At 49.8% G+C, this 18987-nt stretch overlaps 2 protein-coding genes across 3 annotated transcripts in view; both read right to left on the bottom strand.

Moving 5' to 3' along the window:
• Positions 1–229: 229 nt before the first annotated feature.
• phf12a (PHD finger protein 12a) lies at positions 230–11488 on the bottom strand. 2 transcript variants are annotated; one of them, XM_067256677.1, is made up of 15 exons: positions 10675–11488; positions 10333–10514; positions 8934–9006; positions 7959–8382; positions 7664–7784; positions 5488–5620; positions 5206–5370; positions 4925–5089; positions 4034–4526; positions 3804–3941; positions 3467–3616; positions 3003–3098; positions 1798–1880; positions 1502–1640; positions 230–1405 (listed from the first exon to the last, which is right to left on the bottom strand). In XM_067256677.1, the coding sequence occupies exons 1-15, from the start codon at positions 10738–10740 to the stop codon at positions 999–1001; spliced, it is 2835 nt and encodes a 944-aa protein (XP_067112778.1). In that variant the 5' UTR covers positions 10741–11488; the 3' UTR covers positions 230–998. The 2 variants fall into 2 exon arrangements, with proteins under 2 accessions (XP_067112778.1, XP_067112779.1); XM_067256678.1 differs by lacking the exons at positions 230–1405; positions 1502–1640; positions 1798–1880 and adding an exon at positions 2320–2465 and having other exon boundaries at positions 2944–3098.
• A 3533-nt stretch (positions 11489–15021) lies between these two features.
• Positions 15022–18987, bottom strand: part of LOC136962894 (seizure protein 6-like) — a 42693-nt gene continuing 38727 nt past the window's right edge. The window contains exons 12-16 of the mRNA XM_067256793.1: positions 18331–18519; positions 16420–16614; positions 15827–15868; positions 15636–15744; positions 15022–15494 (exon numbers count right to left, since the gene is read on the bottom strand). Of these exons, the coding sequence (XP_067112894.1) occupies positions 15335–15494; positions 15636–15744; positions 15827–15868; positions 16420–16614; positions 18331–18519 (695 nt within the window). The 3' untranslated portion in view covers positions 15022–15334. The remainder of the gene's footprint in view (positions 15495–15635; positions 15745–15826; positions 15869–16419; positions 16615–18330; positions 18520–18987) is intronic.

The raw sequence follows: 18987 nt of genomic DNA, 5'->3' as shown, positions 1-18987 counted from the left end.
CTGAACTTATTCACAGCTGCCTACACCAATGAAACATCGAGATGCAATCTGATCAGAAAGGGGCGATGACCATGTTTCGCAACAGTCCAATAGGCTGTTACTAATAGGCAAGTCAGTATCGCCACCATGTGGTTCTAATACTCGCTACTGTTCAGAGTACACACGTACAGATTCAAACTCATACACCAACAATGACCACGCGACATGTTCTTTGAAGCTTCTTAAAAATATTTGTATTATTTACATTTTTAAGACCGAAAAGGGGAAACATTGTTGAGGTTGCTTTATATTTACATAGCAAGTGAAAATGTTCAGATGAACTTCTCTAAAACACAGTATTTACAATGTAGACTACAGTATTGAAAAACACAACAAATACTTTTCAAGAGTACTGCACAAATTTCACAAGAAGCATAGTACAGATTCAAATGTCAAAACGACCAAAGGACCTTCACAGGTCTGGTCAAACAGAATCCTATGCTGTCCATCATGGGTGTAGTTGAAAAAGGGATTATTTACCATGTACATAATTATATTAGTTTATAAAACATAGGAACATGAATGTGTGCATGTTTCATTATAGAGCTACCTGCAATGGTAACAAAAACATCTGAACACAATTACATTGTCTTTATACAGTACACAAACTAAAATGGCCAGGAGAAATAAAGTAAATTTTCTGAACAGAATGAGCATGTTTCTGCTATTATTACTGGCACAGTAGAGAACAAGTTACTCACATCATGACTGTCTAGTGGGGTTGTTGCTCCAGTGAAGTCATCTTGATTCCCACAGAGAATCCCTTTTAAATGCCAATTTAAATATATTTCAGAAAGATGAACATTTACAAAGAGGAAAAATAAAAAATTCAATGTGCAACTTGCCCACAAAATCTGAGCATGAAAAATACTTCATATCAGCAAAATGTTTGAACATTTAACAAAATAAAAAATACTTTAGGACTTCTACCAGGACTGGCAGTGGGGGTGGGGGCAGGGTTAGGGTGAAACACGGGCCCTTGATAGAGCAGGGCGGGGTGCTTGGCAGAGCCCTCTGTCTGGACTGGGGTGGAGGCTGGGGTGGAGGCTGGGGTGGAGGCTGGGGTGGAGGCTGGCTAGAGCAGCCTGGTTCTCCTCCTTGGGCGGCAGGCAGGCGAACTCTGTGACGCTGAAGAGGAACTGCATGCAGCCCATCTTGATGAGGCTGCCGTGGTGGAGCAGGGCTGTGCCCTCCCAGCCCGCCCCCGCGCCACCCCAGCCCGCCCCCGTGCCCCCCACCATGCTGCAACTGCTGGACCTGCAGTCACACAGGGCCTCCACAGCCTCTCCCGGGCCCTGGCTCATCACTGTGGCCTCCACAGCCTCTCCCGTGGCCCCCCCCTGCTGTTCCCTCCTCCTGCAGCGCTCTGCGGATGCAAACAGAGACCTTTACCACACGTTACCTTAATGTAAACCTGAGGACTGACCGTCCAGGTGGTCTCTGCCTGCAGCCGGACACTCACTGATGATGCTCTGGACCTTGGCCACCAGGCTGCTGGAGGGGCTGGGCTGGATCTTCTCTGAGAAGTCGCAGGAGTAGAGAACGTTGTCCACCGTGGTGCCGTGCTCACTGTAGTTCAGCAGCTCATACTGCTTGGTGTTCTGCTCCACACACACACGCGCACACACACAAACTTGAAGATTTCATGTAGCTTTCTCCGCAAGTCAAATATAAATGAATGCTGAGCGATAAAACCAGCGATGGTAAAACCTTGACATCTTTTCTACATGTGTGTGTGGTGCATGCCATCCTGCTTACCTCATCATAGAAGATACAAGCATGTTTTCCTGACAAGTAATTACAGTGGCCATAGTTGGTGAGGCACACATCCATATCAGCACCTGCCAGACACAGCAGTCAGACTACAGCAGGAGAGGAGCTCTAGGAGAGACAGTCAGCACAGACACACACTCTGGTTCCTCCTGATCTGGACCAGTTTGCACATCTGTCCTTTCATGACTTAATATGACTGTATATATTTATGACTGTATATATTTATGACTATATATGAACCTTTGTACCTTCTAGTTTCACTCAGAGCTGTGGGTTATCTAAGGCAGGGCCTCAAGGCTGCCCAGCGCACCTGGTGTGTTAGGGGTTACCTGACCCTGCCCAGAGACACCTGCTGTGATCTGTGTTAGGGTAACCCTGCTGTGATCTGTGTTAGGGTAACCCTGCTGTGATCTGTGTTAGGGTAACCTGCTGTGATCTGTGTTAGGGTAACCTGCTGTGATCTGTGTTAGGGTAACCTGCTGTGATCTGTGTTAGGGTAACCTGCTGTGATCTGTGTTAGGGTAACCTGCTGTGATCTGTGTTAGGGTAACCTGCTGTGATCTGTGTTAGGGTAACCTGCTGTGATCTGTGTTAGGGTAACCCTGCTGTGATCTGTGTTAGGGTAACCCTGCTGTGATCTGTGTTAGGGTAACCTGCTGTGATCTGTGTTAGGGTAACCTGCTGTGATCTGTGTTAGGGTAACCTGCTGTGATCTGTGTTAGGGTAACCTGCTGTGATCTGTGTTAGGGTAACCTGCTGTGATCTGTGTTAGGGTAACCTGCTGTGATCTGTGTTAGGGTAACCCTGCTGTGATCTGTGTTAGGGTAACCTGCTGTGATCTGTGTTAGGGTAACCCTGCTGTGATCTGTGTTAGGGTAACCTGCTGTGATCTGTGTTAGGGTAACCTGCTGTGATCTGTGTTAGGGTAACCTGCTGTGATCTGTGTTAGGGTAACATGCTGTGATCTGTGTTAGGGTAACCTGCTGTGATCTGTGTTAGGGTAACCCTGCTGTGATCTGTGTTAGGGTAACCTGCTGTGATCTGTGTTAGGGTAACCTGCTGTGATCTGTGTTAGGGTAACCTGCTGTGATCTGTGTTAGGGTAACCTGCTGTGATCTGTGTTAGGGTAACCCTGCTGTGATCTGTGTACATCACCAGTAACAAACCCAGAGCTGTGTGTGTTTTCTCACCAGTTCCCATGTGCAGGGTCCTGTAGCACATGTTGACCGCACTTCCTGTTCCTGCTAGAGGGTAGAACACAGCCCTGGCCTGGATGGCCTTGTGTGCTGAGAGGAAAAACGCCACAAAACAGATCGACAATATGAGATAAATAACTGATGAAAAGCTCAACACCACCAGTAGACACATGATGTCCTGGTAAGGCAGGTAAGGGAGATGAGGGATGGGAGGGTGAGGGAGGGATGGGAGGGTGAGGGAGGGATGGGAGGTGAGATGGTGGGGAGGTGAGGGAGGGATGGGAGGGTGAGGGAGGGATGGGAGGGGGAGGGAGGGATGGGAGGGTGAGGGAGGGATGGGAGGGTGAGGGAGGGATGGGAGGTGAGGGAGGGATGGGAGGGTGAGGGAGGGATGGGAGGTGAGGGAGGTGAGATGGTGGGGAGGTGAGGGATGTGAGGTGAGGGAGGGACCCTCTGACCTTCAGACTGCTGCTCCTGTGTCTGGGCGGGCTGGCTGGTGCTGATGTAGTTGCTCTGAGGAGACCAGGCTCTGGGCTCAAACAGCTGCTGGACCCGCTGCCAGGCCAGCAGGCGGATGAACTTCTCATCCAAGTTCCCCATCTGGATCTCTGGGAGGAGCAGGGGATGACAGCATCAAGACATCAGGCTCATGTTTATTTGACAGAGTGACAGGAGAGAGGAAGGGGGGGGGGGGGTTGACATGCAGGAAATGGCCCAGGCTGGAATCAAACCTGGGACCCTGTGTTTCAGCCAGAATAGTGAGGGTTCCATCAGTGATCCACTGGTCAGGCTCACCTCCATTCCCATCTGTGACAGCCTTCAGGCAGCTGGACAGGTCCCCCAGGGAGAGGGGCTGTGGCCCAGGGGGCTGGGGCCCAGGGGGCAGGGGGGCCCTCCCGGAGAGCTCTGCCACATCCACACCCATCTTTCCATCTGCAGACAAACGCAAACACACAACCCTGCTTACTAGATGCCTCCATCCACACAGCAGCTAGAAACAGGGCCCCCTCTCCCTGCAGGCCTACCTGAGCCCAGCTTGGTGCTCCCAGTCTGGGCAGGGGCCTTGAGAGGATCTGGGGGGTGGGGAGTCCGGGTGTCTGGTCTGATGGAGGCAGGTCCTAAACAAGGTCTGGGCGGGGCCTCAGTCTTAACCACGGCCAGGTGGTTGGGTAACGCGGGGCTGGGATGCTGGGGGCTGGGGGACTGGGTGGAGGCCGGGGGGGACTGGGTGGAGGCTGGAGGGAATTCGGCCTCGGGACTCCCGTTGGCCTGCTGGTCCACGGGGCCGTTACTGGGACATGAGCTGAGTTTCAGCCCCGCAGGGGACACCAGGGCTGGGGCCCCCTGGGGGCCGGGGGCCCCCTGGGGGCCGGGGGCTGTCCTGTCAGAGCTACACTCAGCCCCGCACTCCCCCGCTGGGACGCTAGGTTTGACATCAGCCTCCCACTGTGAGGACTTGTGCCTGGCTGAGAGGTGCTGCATGATGCTGCACTGCAGGGTGATGACGCCTCGCAGCCACTGGGGGGAGAAAACACTCGTTAGAGGCAGGACTAGAGGTAAACACTCGTTACGGGCAGGACTAGAGGGAAACACTCGTTACGGGCAGGACTAGAGGGAAACACTCGTTACGGGCAGGACTAGAGGTAAACACTCGTTACGGGCAGCACTAGAGGTAAACACTCGTTACGGGCAGGACTAGAGGGAAACACTCGTTACGGGCAGCACTAGAGGTAAACACTCGTTACGGGCAGGACTAGAGGTAAACACTCGTTACGGGCAGGACTAGAGGTAAACACTCGTTACGGGCAGGACTAGCAGGGTCAAGACAGGACATGGTGTGGTGCATGTCTGTGTATATGTGGGGGAAGTTCTGTGTGTGTGTGTGTGTGTGTGGGGGGGGGGGGTTGGAAGTTTACCTCCTGCTGCTCCTCGTTGCTGGTGAAGGGCTGGAGCCGCTGGGAGGCGGGCGGGGAGGGGGAGGCCTCTGGGACACCAGTGCAGATGAGCTCTCCGTGGCGGATCCCAGCGGGGGGGATCATGACAGGGGGAGACCTGTACTGGGACTTGATGGAGTCAGGTACCTGGCAGGGGACACACAGGGCAGTTACCACACCTGACCATCAACACAGCCTCACTACAGGCCTGCAACACAGCCTCACTACAGCCCTGCAGGTGAGTGTTCTCAAGGGCGCCTCACTTTAAGCGTTTTCTTCAGGTGGGCGTGGCCTCCCCTGCGGACAGGAGGATGCAGGCGGTGGACCCTCTGCAGGAAGTCCACCTTGACAGCATGCTGGGACATCCTGTCCTGGAACTGGTCAAACAGCTGACAGCGACTGCTCAGAGTGAGGCTCCTCTGCTTCAGCTATCAGGGAGAGGGGGGAGAGGGTGTATGTAAGTAGAGGCATTCAGGAGGACAGCAGGTACATCTCCAGTAGGTAGATCAGGTGTGTGTGTTTGTGTGTGACCAGGTGTGTCTCACCACCAGGTGCTCTATGTGGTTGGGGCACATCCACTTCCCCACAGGCATGGCTGTGAGCGGGGGCTCCAAGCAGTCCATGTGGAACAGCAGGGGACAGTAGTCACACTGGATCAACGGAGCCAGCCTGCAGCTCCTGCAACACACACAGGGGGCAGCAGAGAGAACATCAACATCCACAGATATCCTGAAGTATTCACGGTATGTTCTAGAACCACACGTTCTTGTCTGTTTGTATATGACTGTCCCAAACGCGGTGCAGAGTGAGGGAAGGAGAGGGAGCTGGGGTCCGCTAGGGGCTCTGCCACAGCCCAGAGAGGAACAGCCAGCCATGCACAATGATACAACATGCTGAGCAGATGGTTTGAATTCCAGTTTCTCTCGCCATGCGCTTCAGTGTTCTGTGGTGTTCCTAACATAGCTGAGGTGCTGGTACCAGCCAGCACACACATTCGACAAGGCACACTGCCACTTCAACAGTGTTTTGGTGGTTCTAAAGAGCCCAGTGCACTCTGATACAGAACGATAGTGTTTTGGTTGTTCTAAAGTAGAGCCCGACTGATATGTCGGCGGGCCGATATAATCGGCCGATATAATCGGCCGATATTAGGCATTTACCAAACTATCGGTATCAGCATTTTTAATGGCGGATAAATTAATATTAATGTAAAAAAAAAAAACATATATATATATATATATATTTTCTTTTTTATTGTGTTTTTGTTCAAAGGACATTAAGTTTCATATATTAAGTTTGTATTTTTATACATTTTATTTATCAGAACTTTTAATATATTCTGATGTTCCTCTGTTCTGATGTGACAACAAAACAAACAAGTTTATTTTTAAAATGCATTATCATATTATTTTAGTGAGGAAATAATAAGTTAGATGGCTGAGTGGTTAAGGAATCGGGCTATTAATCAGAAGGTTGCCGGTTCGATTCCCGGCAGTGTAAAATGACGTTGTGTCCTTGGGCAAGGCACGTCACCCTACTTGCCTCTGGGAATGTCCCTTTACTTAATGTAAGTCGCTCTGGATAAGAACGTCTGCTAAAAATGATTTTAAAAATTAAACATTATATCGGCCTATATCGGAATATCGGATTTTTAAATCACCAAATATTTGTATCGGTATCGGCCTTAAAAATCCTATATCCTATATAGCCCAGTCCACTCTGATACAGAACGACAGGCCAGGCAGGCAGCGTTTGAAGGTACTGAACTGTTGCACCAAAACCAAAATGGTGTTTTAACAGTTAAATCATTTACTTTTACATTTCCTTTGGACAAATACGTGCGCGGAACAGAGGACGCCTCCAAGACAGTGTGAGGGGACAGCTGGTGCCCATCTGATGCTGTTCTGGAGGAGATGACAGCCCTGTCTGCCTGATGCTGTTCTGGAGGAGAGATGACAGCCCTGTCTGCCTGATGCTGCCTCTGGAGGAGAGATGACAGCCCTGTCTGCCTGATGCTGCCTCTGGAGGAGAGATGACAGCCCTGTCTGCCTGATGCTGCCTCTGGAGGAGAGATGACAGCCCTGTCTGCCTGATGCTGCCTCTGGAGGAGAGATGACAGCCCTGTCTGCCTGACGCTGCCTCTGGAGGAGAGATGACAGCCCTGTCTGCCTGATGCTGCCTCTGGAGGAGATTTGACAGCCCTGTGTGCCTGATGCTGCCTCTCACCCCTGCTCCCTGCCTCTGCTCAGCAAACACTGCTACGCTCCAAACAACTACCACTTCTCTTCCAAAGGTGTGTAGTCCTACATGGGTCTTCCCTGATTGCTTTCATGAATACTTTCCTTGTCAGAAATAATGGCTCGTCATTCAAAGGAATAAACGGGGATTGTGTCTTTCAAACTAAACCGTGCAATTATCCCCCACAAATAACTTCACATGCTTTGAAAGAGCATAGATCTGCATGTAATTGGACTATCTACCATCTAGGTTTGCTCCTTTTGGCACACGAAAGTAATGCAATTCCATTCTTGTTAAACGATGAGTAACAAAATAATGTTTATTTAGGACAAATGGTTTCCCACTCATTCACAAGAGAACAGTGTTATTGAGCGTGTGCCTGCTGTCTGCTCCTTCCTGGTGGGGTAGCACACCTTCACGTACCTGCCACAGGGGTAGCACACCTTCACGTACCTGCCACAGGGGTAGCACACCTTCACGTACCTGCCACAGGGGTAGCACACCTTCACGGGCAGCGGCACCAGACCGCTGTGGTCACGTTCATGCTGAGGGCGTTTCATGTTCTTTCCCATCATCTCGTCTCTTCTCCTCCTCTTGCTGCTTCCTGGGGGTAGGAGAGAGCATGAGGAAGAAAACATCAGCAGAGATACTGTCTCAGTATGTTGTGTGAGCGAGCGCTGAGAGGAGCGTGTTTATAAGACGTACTGACGGATTCTCCCGTCGCTAATAGCAGCAGCCAATCAAGCTGAGGGGACCCCCCAGGTGAGGTGGGGCGTACCTGGGAGGGCTGTGGTGCAGGTGAGCTCATTGGGCAGCTGGAACTGTGTAGGGTTCCTCTCCATTGCTGCGGCGATCAGGAGGTCGAAGGGCCTTTTGAGGTGGGGGGTGGAGCTCTCCTGGTCGGAGCATACCGTTTCATCCTCCACGTCCAGCATGTCCTCATCCATGTCGTTCTGCTCGGAGGGCGTGGGCGTGTCGGTGGAGGCTGTGGAGGTGGGGGTGTTGGGCCGGCTCAGCGGCCTCCGCTCCAGAAGACGGACTTGGGCCACGGCCGCCCTCAGCCCCGGGCCCACGGCCGGGTCCAGACGCAGTGGCCCAGACGACACGTCCTGCTCGGACGCCGGAGACGGAGACTGTTTGGAGAGCTGCAAGCTGCTGCGCTCCAGCAAACCATTTATATGCTCCTTCTTAAGCTCACGCTTCTGGAGCAGGGAGGAAGAGGGGAGCAGGGAGGGGGGAGCAGGGAGAGGGGAGCAGGGAGAGGGGAGCAGGGAGAGGGGAGCAGGGAGAGGGGAGCAGGGAGAGGGGAGCAGAGAGGGGGGAGCAGAGAGGGGGGAGCAGAGAGGGGTAGCAGGGAGGGGGGAGCAGAGAGGGGGGAGCAGGGAGAGGGGAGCAGGGAGAGGGGAGCAGAGAGGGGGGAGCAGAGAGGGGGGAGCAGGGAGGGGGGAGCAGAGAGGGGGGAGCAGGGAGAGGGGAGCAGAGAGGGGGGAGCAGAGAGGGGGGAGCAGAGAGGGGGGAGCAGAGAGGGGGGAGCAGGGAGGGGGGAGCAGAGAGGGGGGAGCAGAGAGGGGGGAGCAGGGAGAGGGCAGCAGAGAGGGGGGAGCAGAGAGGGGGGAGCAGAGAGGGGGGAGCAGGGGACAGAGGGCAGACATAAAATGTACAGTCATTATTTCCTCCAACAGTGATCTCACTCCAGCAGACAGGACACAGAAACAAGCAGACTAAACTTCAGGGTAAAGGGAAGTTGACTAACCTTCCGACGCACGGAGCAGCGATGACACATCCAGTCCCCTGGGGGCAGCATCTCCTTGCTCAGAGGAGGATTACTGTTGGTTCACAACAAACAAGCTACGATCAGCTAAACTAATCAACTCTGAGTTAGGAACAGCAACACTGCAGTGATGAAGAAAGTTAACTTGACAAGAGAAGTCTAAGTTAAGAAGTTTGTCATTAAAAAGGCCTGATAAACAGGCATCTGCTGGAGCATGTGGTGTACAGCAGACAACACACAACTCTCAGCTTTTACAGCAAAACAAGGATTTTTACAGCCAAGAGCGCCGACCAAACATGAGGCTGAAAGATTACTTTTCAAGAGCCCTTCAAAAGATGTTCAGCAGCAGTATGCTGTTAACTCTCTGCACTCAGGTTAAAGCGACTGAGAATGTTTGGACCCCTGGCTGATTGAAGCCAGGTGCGCACAGATGAAGAGAGTCTGCGGGCAGAGAGCCAGAGGTTGGGCCACATCAGGCTGCTGGTCCCAAAACCAACATGGGGATCCACAAGCAACCAAGATACAGGCAGTCCCAGATACAGGCGGTCCCCAACCAAACTGAATAAACTGCACATCCACATTCTTTCTATACAAAAAATCCTATATAACTTAAAGGCGCTGGTATATCCAGTCCAGTCAGCAGAGCCCTGGAGACCAGCAGAGCCCTGGAGACCAGCAGAGCCCTGGAGACCAGCAGAGCCGTGGAGACCAGCAGAGCCCTGGAGACCAGCAGAGCCCTGGAGACAGGGTTCCCAGGTCTACACACATGGTGAAACATCCATCCCACAACATGCTATCACAACAACATTACTAACTGCAGTCACATCATAACAGGTCTTTGCATGTTGTTAGCTGATCAACATTCCCTTTTCCGTCCACTGCACAACATTCATTCAGCTGCCAGTTAGTTATGATATATAGAGATATGCCTGCAGTGTAAATCATGTACATAATGACCAGACAGACACAGGTAATTTTTCCAGAATGCCTGCTCTGTAATCGCACAGTCTTAATGAACCCTGGCTCAACACCAAAAGCAGTTGATCCAGCATCTTCCTCAGTACACTACTGTTGCTCCTAAATGAAGTATTCCCGTCATGGCAATAGACCGAGTTACAGGCAGCATGGTTTCACGAGCTAGCTGCAGCTTCCCTCACAGAACAGTGAACTGCCTGGCAACTAGAGGCATAACAGCAACACACATGGCACATAGCAACACGCACTACACACACAAACTGCTCTCTGATACTTTTAAACAACTGCTGAGGTTTACTCGTTCTCAGATGAGTCAACTCATTCCTTCGTGCTTCTGACTTTTAAGACTGTACCAGTGTAACTTAGCACGTAGTCAGTGAGCTAGCTAGGTGTGTCGGTCGTTTACCAGCACTGTAAGTGAAATGCAGCGGGACAGTGATCACAGCACAGCAGGTCGCCTCCTTCACGGCAACTGTCACAGGTGTCGTGGTTTGTGGCTCTCCCGGTCCTCCGAGCATTTTTGTCCGGTTTACGACTCCTCTTTTCGCCGTCTTCAGACTTGGGAGGTGCAAGCAAAGCTTGGATTTGCTGCATGTCAGAGAAAAACAGTATCGTTATTAAAGATAGCGGGAGTCTTGGAAGAGATGTCTTTTAGAGTCAATGCATTCAGCAGACCTTCTACTGGTGTTTTCAATAAAAACTAGCAAAGTATGGTAGTGATGATCGTTACCAAAGGAAGGTTTCTTACCTGCATAAGCCCCCCAGAGGTGTCGAGATCGTAGACAATCGTTGGGGTCTCCATTTTATCCCACATTCAAAAAGCCTCTGTGAGCAAGCTACTAGCTCCCCCGTTAGATACCGAACAAATCCTTCCAAACTACCACTCGAAATTCGGCACTGTCAACGATTAATTCCAACAACGAAGTCCCCCCAAAACATTTGCGATACGTTCGTAGTTTGTTAGAAGGGTTTACTAGCTTGCAAATCGACTGTTTCTCAGGCCCGTACGATACAGCAGCAAGAAACCGTTAGCTATAAAGCTAACTGGATAGCCTACTAGCTAGATTCAGTGCCTTATTTCCAGTTCAAAGACGAATAGTCCTTTCTTCTTTAAGTCCTCGATTTAAAATCCTTCTTTTATACTGTATATATCATTCCACGCTGCCCAAGTCGTACAATAGAGAATGACAAAAGTGTTGTATTGCTGGTAAATCAAACAGATTGTATTGTAGGATATTTAATGTTTGTCCCTTCAAGGCCTAGCAGTAGCCTTTCTCTAGCTAGCTAGCTAGCTAAAGCTGGTGCCTCGTACGCGTCTCGAATGATTATTGTAGCTAGCCAGCAACTAGCTAGCTGGCTAGCTAGCTAACGTCAGACGCATATCTGTTTCCTCCCATTATTGAACAATGTGATAATAATATTCTCTATCTATGCAAAATCGCGTACCTGTCATGAATTCTCTCAATCCTGGAACCCTACTGTAATATTCCACCACAAAGCAGCGTCTAACTGCAGGTTGCAGCTGGTTGTTTTGAAGCGGCGCTAGCCCTTCTAGCTGAGCATCTCTGTCCTGCTGGATCCAGACTCTCCATGGAGCTCGCGCACATTTGCGTAGAACGTCGTTTGAGCATGCGCTGTGGCGCGGGGCTCGGCTTTGTCGCGAGATGCTGAATGGAAAACGCGTTGACTAGGCGCGAGGGAGGTGGGGGCGTTCCACCAGAGAGATTATCTGATCATCCTCGGAGATAAAGCCTGTGGTTTCACTCATTTTGATGAGGATGTCGACTGTTATATTTACAAACTCGTCACATAATCCAGTGTTATTCAGTCCTTGATACCTTTTTATGGATGTCTAGTCTTAAATGTTGATGGCCGTGATTGGGGGCGGGAATCGCAGCCCTTAGGCTATCCCAGAAAAATACTAAATTATTGTAAGAAGATGGTAAATTTAACAACAAAGACTGTAAATGCACTTGGCCGTTTGTAAATATATCAATTGTCGAAACACAAACACAATGACAAATAGATTTCTTGCAAACTTTATTTTGAATTTAATTTGATTTACTCATTTTGCTGTCCAATCCCCCGAACAAAGAAACGGGTAACAAAGCTACTGTTAGGGACATTTTGAATGCACATCATAATCGTAGGACAGTGACAGTTCGACAGTAACAAAATATTCACACCCACAGTACAACTTGATTTGAATTTACAATTGCTGGGCAGTCATGACTAGCATAGCCTAGTCAGACTGTATAGCCCTACAATGTAAAGGAAAATAACACTAATAATAATAATACTTGACGTAACATTAGCTAAAAAAAACAAAGAACAAAAGAAAAACAAGCATGTCTATAACGAGTACGTTTTATAATCTGACGTCAACAAAGTTGCAAAATGTTTACTCATAAATTGTTGCAAATCACAACCACTTATGTCAAGTGCAGATGCAGGGGCGTCGTTAGACCCTTTTTACTGGCCTAGTAGGATAAATCTGCTGTGCCCCAGTAAAATCTAAAGTTTGAGATTTACTTCATTAGTCAGTGCATTCATTTAGATTGACAATCCCGGAAAAAATAAACGCAGTATCCCAATCAACGCTTGTAAAATCAAAGCAGTTTAATCGAAAATACAAACCGATACACTCAGAACGTTAGCGCGCTCTTCTGAGCTTGCCAAATAGCCTCTGCAGTCAGACCGACACTACAAGTCAGAATTGAGGTAGGCCAAGAAAACATAAAAAAACTAAAGAAAGTTTCTAAATGATAGGCCTACCGATCATCTTATTTTGACTAAAACATAAAAACAATATTACATGAAGCAAAAAAAAACTGTATTTGCGCTCAAATGAATGCCTTTATGTCTAACAACGCCCCTGTGCAGATGTACATTTGTTGTGTGTGAAATAAAGTAAATTAGTTGTAGACATAAAGGTATCCAGTAGCCTTTAATCATGTTCAAATAACAATTCAGTCACTGAAAGTCTTCCCTTTTTCTACGATGAGGCAGATGTATCAAGCGTTCTAAGGAAGCCTTCACCAGGGGGATTTGACATCAGTTCATTGTGGGAATTGCACAAGTGGTCTTTCATGTTCGAGGGCCTAATACGGTGCTGTTTTTGGTGTATTCTGTGAGATAAAGAAACCAAAAGAAAATCTTTCTCTCCAAGACCATGAATTACGAATAAGGATAACATGAACTTCTCATGAATAACACTGTGTGGTCCCCAGAGTCGTTCATATACAACCTAGTTTGAGACAAGCGGTTTATGAACTAGTTGTAACGCTAGTGACAAGCGGTTATTTCAAATTCATTGAAATGCAAAGACATTGCTATTATTGGTGGAAATGTGAGGACAAAATATAAAATTGCTTTGGGACCTTGATTTAGATTAGTTTCAACAACCGGATAGTCACATTTTCAATCTTTAAACGTAAGTACATTCATTACTCTTATTTAACTTGAAAACTCGTAACTTCCTTCACCAGTCCAAGGCTCAAGAACAATAACAAGAACAGAGAAACAAGAAAGAAAGGCCATCCGCTGCTGTATAGGGCAGGTAAGGAAGACAAATAACAGATTCATCCCATGAACAGGAGGGAATGGAAAACAAACCAGCACAGAGTTATGGTGAGGGGTTGCAGTGCAGACATGATCCAAGAGTCAACACTTGAATGATCCTTGAATTTAGGACTCTAAAATGGGCACCTCTTAATCTGTATTATCCTGTCAAGACCAGACAAAAACAAAAACGAATGTATTAAGCTGAGTGCATACCTCATGACTTACAGGTCAACTTAATACTGCAAGGGTGATCCTTTAACCCTTCACTCATCATCCAAGTCTATTTACTGATGGAAACATGTCAATAACTTGATGAATGACACACTGAGGTGAATAACAAAACAGAAAATTACAATAACAAAAGATGTAATCTTTAAAATAAAATGTGCAACGAGTTAAATTGATTAACTCATACATTCAGTGTAACCCCACCACCACTACAACAACCACAATAATAACAATAATAATAATCCTAGTTGTTCTGAGCTGGTTTGGGGCGGCAGGCGAGGAGGACAGGCACACCCAGGGGGGCGGGGCGGGGCAGTTAAGGGGGACCGTAAGCATCAGAAGGACGCCTCGCCTCCCAGTTCTTCTGCTGCACAGCCAAGGAGGACAGAGAGTCATTAGTAATCACACAGCCTCTCTGTTTGCTGAGGGGAAGAGTAGGGCAGAGAGATGGGCACAGTGCGTGGAGGGCAGAGAGATGGGCACAGTGCGTGGAGGGCAGAGAGATGGGCACAGTGCGTGGAGGGCAGAGAGATGGGCACAGTGCGTGGAGGGCAGAGAGATGGGCACAGTGCGTGGAGGGCAGAGAGATGGGCACAGTGCGTGGAGGGCAGAGAGATGGGCACAGTGCGTGGAGGGCAGAGAGATGGGCACAGTGCGTGGAGGGCAGAGAGATGGGCACAGTGCGTGGAGGGCAGAGAGATGGACACAGTGCGTGGAGGGCAGAGAGATGGGCACAGTGCGTGGAGGGCAGAGAGATGGACACAGTGCGTGGAGGGCAGAGAGATGGGCACAGTGCGTGGAGGGCAGAGAGATGGGCACAGTGCGTGGAGGGCAGAGAGATGGGCACAGTGCGTGGAGGGCAGAGAGATGGGCACAGTGCGTGGAGGGCAGAGAGATGGGCACAGTGCGTGGAGGGCAGAGAGATGGGCATAGTGTGTGTCAAATCATGTATGACGTATGGAAGGATGCAATATATCAGATGGACACGTGACCAGAAGTTATATCGTTAAAATCTGCTAATCTTAAAGCCCCTAACATTGCATAGACCATTTCTAACAATTTACCTAAAGTGTAAGAATATGGTATGTGCCTTTTTTTATTTTATAAAAAAATCTAGTAACTACATAAATTTTTAAGTCTTACAAACATAAAATTGACTTGCCTTTCTTTCTGGATCAATTCAATAAATTTAATTCAATTTCATTGAAATAGTATCAGCCTGGTGAGACACAATGAATTACATATAGCAGCACTGAACAAAATATTTAACAACTATTAACACTATTCTTATTTTGTTCATTTTCTTGTTTCATGTTTATTTTTTTCAATTATCACTCTCCTTACACAGAATTAACATTGGTCTAACAGAAATGCGAACATGCTACATTTCTCATTACCTGTCCGTCATTCAATAAGTATACTACAGTTGTAGCAAAATCATTGTCTTGCTCATTCAAAACTGCAGTGTAGTTAGAATTGCATGTTCTAACTGTGCTGGCATCTCTAAAATCCTCACCAGACCCCAGTCTGGCTCAGGGGTGGGACATGCAAGGGGAATCCAGGGCCCTCTGGTGGTGAGACATGAGATGGCGGGTGAGCAGGCGTATGCAGGTGGATCAGGACAGCACTATGGTGTTGTGAGAGTCCACATCTTCTAGATGCATGACATCCGTACTTACTACAGTCTCATAGACAGGATTGTTAAAGTCGGACTCCTCTGTAATGTTGTCATATGGCGGCAGGGATGACGAGGGCATCCGAAGAGACTTCCCCTGTCTGACAGGAAGTAGACAGACAGCTGTTATAACCGCTTTCTGACACCTCTCCTAGTTATGAACATTCACACCTAATTCATGACTTAACGCATCCTTTAATGACCACATCTTCGACAGAACCATTGCAGATGTGAACGCTCACTGTGCAAAGTAGAGGTAGACCCCGAGAGCCACAACACACACGAGCGCCACCGGGGTCAGGACGGCCACAAGGATGGTGCTTCCTCCGGCGCCGTTGTCACCGCTGGTCACTGCAGCACATCAGACAGGAGGTGTCAGTCACGGTCAGGTGACCAGGACAACGTACCTGGCGGACGGAAGGTTCAGACTCACCATCCAGCCTCCGCTCGTTCACGTACTCTGTAGACGATGACACTGTGAAGGAAGCAACATTTATAATCAGCCCTAACCTCTCAGCGATCAGCGACTCTAACCTCTTAGCGATCAGCGACTCTAACCTCCCAGCGATCAGCGACTCTAACCTCCCAGCGATCAGCAACTCTAACCTCCCAGCGATCAGCGACTCTAACCTCCCAGCGATCAGCGACTCTAACCTCCCAGCGATCAGCGACTCTAACCTCCCAGCGATCAGCGACTCTAACCTCCCAGCTATCAGCGACTCTAACCTCCCAGCGATCAGCGACTCTAACCTCCCAGCGATCAGCGACTCTAACCTCCCAGCGATCAGCGACTCTAACCTCCCAGCGATCAGCGACTCTAACCTCCCAGCGATCAGCGACTCTAACCTCCCAGCGATCAGCGACTCTAACCTCTCAGCGATCAAAGTCGTTCCTTCTAGAAAGTTCTTATACAAGATTTAATGATCTGAATTACACACATCACAGAGCCCAGCTGAGCGTTCTACCCCTAACCCAGGTGAGTGGTATAACCCAGGTGAGTGGTATAACCCAGGTGAGGTTCCTCACCCCTGCAGGCAGGGGGGGCTGCGCTCCACTGGGAGGGGTGTCCAGGGACACAGCGGATGGAGGGCTCCCCCTGCAGCTGGTACCCGGGGCGGCAGGAGAAGGAGAGGCTCTCCCCCGCCTGGTAGAAGGCCTGCTCTGGGCTCTGGATGCTGGTGGAGGGAGCTCCCGGGTTCCTGCAGGGTTCATACCGCTCAGCTGCCAGGGAACACACGCACGCACACACACGCACGCACGCAACACACACACGCATGCACGCAACACACACACACATACACAGGAGGACTGTCAATATGTCACTGTGTTACTATGTGTGACAGAAGTGTCTTTATAACATGTGTGATCATAAATGTGAGAACACACCTCTCAAACACGACAGACTCACAGCGTTTAAGACAAGCTGCAGAGAGCGACATAGTTCTTAACCTGACAACCAGTCCAAATCCCAAGTCTCAGTTCCACCGTGTTATCATTTAGCAAAGACATTTTACAGCATCTATAATTACTTTGTATCAATGAGGAGACAGGCCTATCATTGTGCTGTTGGAACAGCAGGACAGCTCCTATTACATTAAGCCATATTGATTCTCCACCTGTTCTCCCCGGCTGAAAGAAAAACACTCAGGTTTAATTTCCACCCTTGAGCTCCTCCGATGCTAATTGGGTTTGCATGCTGTGTCATGCATCATGTAGTCCTCTATAGATCACACTCCAACGATCCCAGCCTCTGTCTGTGGGCGGGAGGCCTGGCAGGTATTCAATGCTGCTGGAGCCTTGGAGGGGATTAGAAAGAGCTGATAGCCCCAGGCAGGGCCTAGACATTCACCTCTACAACCCTCCTCCATCCAGGCAGGGCCTAGACATTCACCTCTACAACCCTCCTCCATCCAGGCAGGGCCTAGACATTCACCTCTACAACCCTCCTCCATCCAGGCAGGGCCTAGACATTCACCTCTACAACCCTCCTCCATCCAGGCAGGGCCTAGACATTCACCTCTACAACCCTCCTCCATCCAGGCAGGGCCTAGACATTCACCTCTACAACCCTCCTCCATCCAGGCAGGGCCTAGACATTCACCTCTACAACCCTCCTCCATCCAGGCAGGGCCTAGACATTCACCTCTACAACCCTCCTCCATCCAGGCAGGGCCTAGACATTCACCTCTACAACCCTCCTCCATCCAGGCAGGGCCTAGACATGCACCTCTACAACCCTCCTCCATCCAGGCAGGGCCTAGACATGCACCTCTACAACCGTCCTCCAGCCAACTAGCCTTAGGGCTGACCAGGGGCGTAGCCAGGACATTATTTCTGGGGGGGCAGTCTTTTATTTGGGGTGGCACTTGATTGTCAAAAACTACTATTTTAAAACTCACACACTGCATCACTCAGAGCAGCAGTTTTCTAACGGTATCCAGTGGTTAGCTACTAGTCTTCATTGAAGCGCTGTCAGAATGCAGGTACGTTGGTTACTGCAGGGTGGCCATTCTCTGACCAATGGTGGCCGTGGCCCCCCCCTGGCCACCACGTGGCTCCGCCCCTGGTCACCACGTGGCTCCGCCCCTGGCCACCACGTGGCTCCGCCCCTGGTCACCACGTGGCTCCGCCCCTGGCCACCACGTGGCTCCGCCCCTGGTCACCACGTGGCTCCGCCCCTGGCCACCACGTGGCTCCGCCCCTGGCCACCACGTGGCTCCGCCCCTGGTCACCACGTGGCTCCGCCCCTGGCCACCACGTGGCTCCGCCCCTGGGGCTGACACGGCCAGTCAGGAAGACAGCAGTGAATGGACTGGATAATTGTGACTGGCAATGGTTATTCTGCATGATGGAAAACACAATCCAAATGTTCATTTAGTGCATGTGTGTGTGTTTCTATGTGTGTGACAGCACAGACACACAGACTCCAGCACTTACGGACACACTTGGGCAGCCTCTCGCTCCACTTGGGGATGGCTGAGTCTCGGTTGTAGCAGGTGAGCAGGCCGGATCCAGACAGCATGTAGCCCTTGTTGCAGACGTACTGCACCGTGGAGCCTACCAGGAGGCGGGGCGGCACCACCCTGCGGCTGTGCTCCACCACGCCTGGGTCTGGACAGGACATCACTGGAGCACACACGCACACACACGGAGGGTGATCAGAGCCACACCCAGGCATACCCCTGACTGTGTGCTCATGGCAGGCCAGGTCTGGAACAGGAGTTTACACAGAACCTGACAGGACAGCTTCTGTGTAAACTGAGTGTCTGTAAATATGAGCTCATTTGTTGACAATAACACAAATAATTACTATAAAATTACTGAAATAAATAATTACAAAAAAAACTTGCAGTGTTCCCTTGGGAATTAATGAATATGTTTGTACATCTATCTACCTTTTAGAGGACTGTTGGATCACATGTAATGTTGTTTCCCACCTCTAGGTGGCAGTGGGACCGTTAGAGTGGCTCCTTATCAAGCAGACCCAGCTACACATACAAGACTGTAATTACAGTTTCCCCGGTGGCTTTATGATTGCTATTAATGTTCCGATTTCAAAAGCATCTGGTTAAATGTGCCGTGACTGTCTTTTAG

The sequence above is a fragment of the Osmerus mordax genome, chromosome 19 (genome assembly GCF_038355195.1).
Source record: "Osmerus mordax isolate fOsmMor3 chromosome 19, fOsmMor3.pri, whole genome shotgun sequence".
In the NCBI taxonomy this organism is placed as follows: Eukaryota; Metazoa; Chordata; class Actinopteri; order Osmeriformes; family Osmeridae; genus Osmerus; species Osmerus mordax.
This window is presented reverse-complemented; position numbering and strand designations above follow the sequence as displayed.